The sequence below is a fragment of the Mandrillus leucophaeus genome, unplaced genomic scaffold (assembly GCF_000951045.1).
Source record: "Mandrillus leucophaeus isolate KB7577 unplaced genomic scaffold, Mleu.le_1.0 Scaffold206, whole genome shotgun sequence".
Lineage (NCBI taxonomy): Eukaryota > Metazoa > Chordata > Mammalia > Primates > Cercopithecidae > Mandrillus > Mandrillus leucophaeus.
The window spans coordinates 2,549,537-2,550,901 of NW_012102099.1; the positions used below are offsets into that span (position 1 = coordinate 2,549,537).

General features: G+C 51.6%; 1 protein-coding gene across 1 annotated transcript in view; it reads right to left on the bottom strand.

The window, feature by feature from the left end:
- The window catches only part of TBC1D20 (TBC1 domain family, member 20), a 24,652-nt gene continuing 23,287 nt past the window's right edge, over positions 1-1,365 (bottom strand). Inside the window, exons 7-8 of the mRNA XM_011979839.1 lie at positions 623-810; positions 1-355 (exon numbers count right to left, since the gene is read on the bottom strand). Coding sequence (XP_011835229.1) covers positions 100-355; positions 623-810 — 444 coding nt within the window. The 3' untranslated portion in view covers positions 1-99. The remainder of the gene's footprint in view (positions 356-622; positions 811-1,365) is intronic.

Below are 1,365 nucleotides of genomic sequence, written 5' to 3' on the forward strand. Positions count from 1 at the left end.
GACAGAAACCCTTTTAATAAAGGAAATTCCACCCCTCCCAATCCTTCCATGGAAGGGTGAGACCTTAATGTGATGTAAGAGGAAGGTCTTCTCTGGCTTTCAGGGAAACAGCTGCAGCTGAAACTTAGGGGCCCACTCCAGGGCACTTTTCACCACAGCCAGTGCGGCCGCTCCAAGTGCCACCGTCAGCCCCATCACTGCCAATTTCACAAAGCGGTTGGTCCTTGGTTTGGTCAGGACATCTTTTGTTCGATCTTCAGGCCGCAGAAGTCCCCGAAACCGCTGCCGCAGCACCATATCAGGCCTCTGCTGGGCTGATGCCAGCTCAAAGTCTTTGAAGGTAGAGGCTGCCGTCCTGCAGGGGAAAGAGACAGAAGGAAGGAAGTGGTATGAAAGAAGAGGAGAAAAGAAAAACTACACCACATAGGCGGCGGGCAGAGCCTTTCATTGCTGGGAAAGCTCTTCTTGATAAAGACCCATATGTCTACAGTGGGGATTCCACTGGCCTAAGTTCAATCTCTGGAAACATGCCCCAATCCTGTCCCACCAGACACAAACCTTCCCTCACTTAGCTGCTCATTTACAGCCACCCCCACTCAACCAGCATCCCAGTCTTGCTCACCTCTCGGCTTGCTGTTGGGCGGCGGCCTCCCGAGCAAGTTCAGATGGGGGAAACTGAACAAAAAGGTCCCCTGCTCTGCTGATCAGTGTCTCATAGGGCAAGTCCTGAGGGATCTGGGACAACAGGTGGTGAACTGAGGCCATGTCACAGTCACAGTCCAGGACTTCCTGCTCGCGATACAACACAATCTGTGGGGAGGTAGTAAAGCCTTGCGGTCAGAGGCCAGACACATGGGCCTGGGCCGCCTGCATTCCATTATCCTTGGAGATGAATTTAAACTGGTTACAGACAGGACTCAGCCCAAATGTTCAGCAAACTCTTGTATCCATCAAGGAAGTAATAACATATATACTCTCAGCGCTACTCCTACTGTCTGGCCCTTCCTGCGAACTCCCACCACGTGACATGAAAGGCTGACCAGTTACAATCTGAGTCCTTCAGGCACACTGGGCTGCTCAGGTGTCCCTTTAAATCTTGAAAGAAATGAAGGAGACTCTTTTAGAAGAAAGGAGAAGAATACTGGGAGATTCCTGGAGCTCCAGCATAGAAGACATGGTTCAAAACAGTAGAAAGAACAGTCTTGCTCCCTTTAAGCATCTTCCTTCCGACTTTTGGTCCACAAACCCACGGATGCTCAAAGGACCAGTGGCCACTGAAAGACTTCCCTGAACTCCCATCTCCACCCCATCCCTCAGGCCCTTCTCCCTGAACTCCCATCTCCACGCCATCCCTCAGGCCCTTCT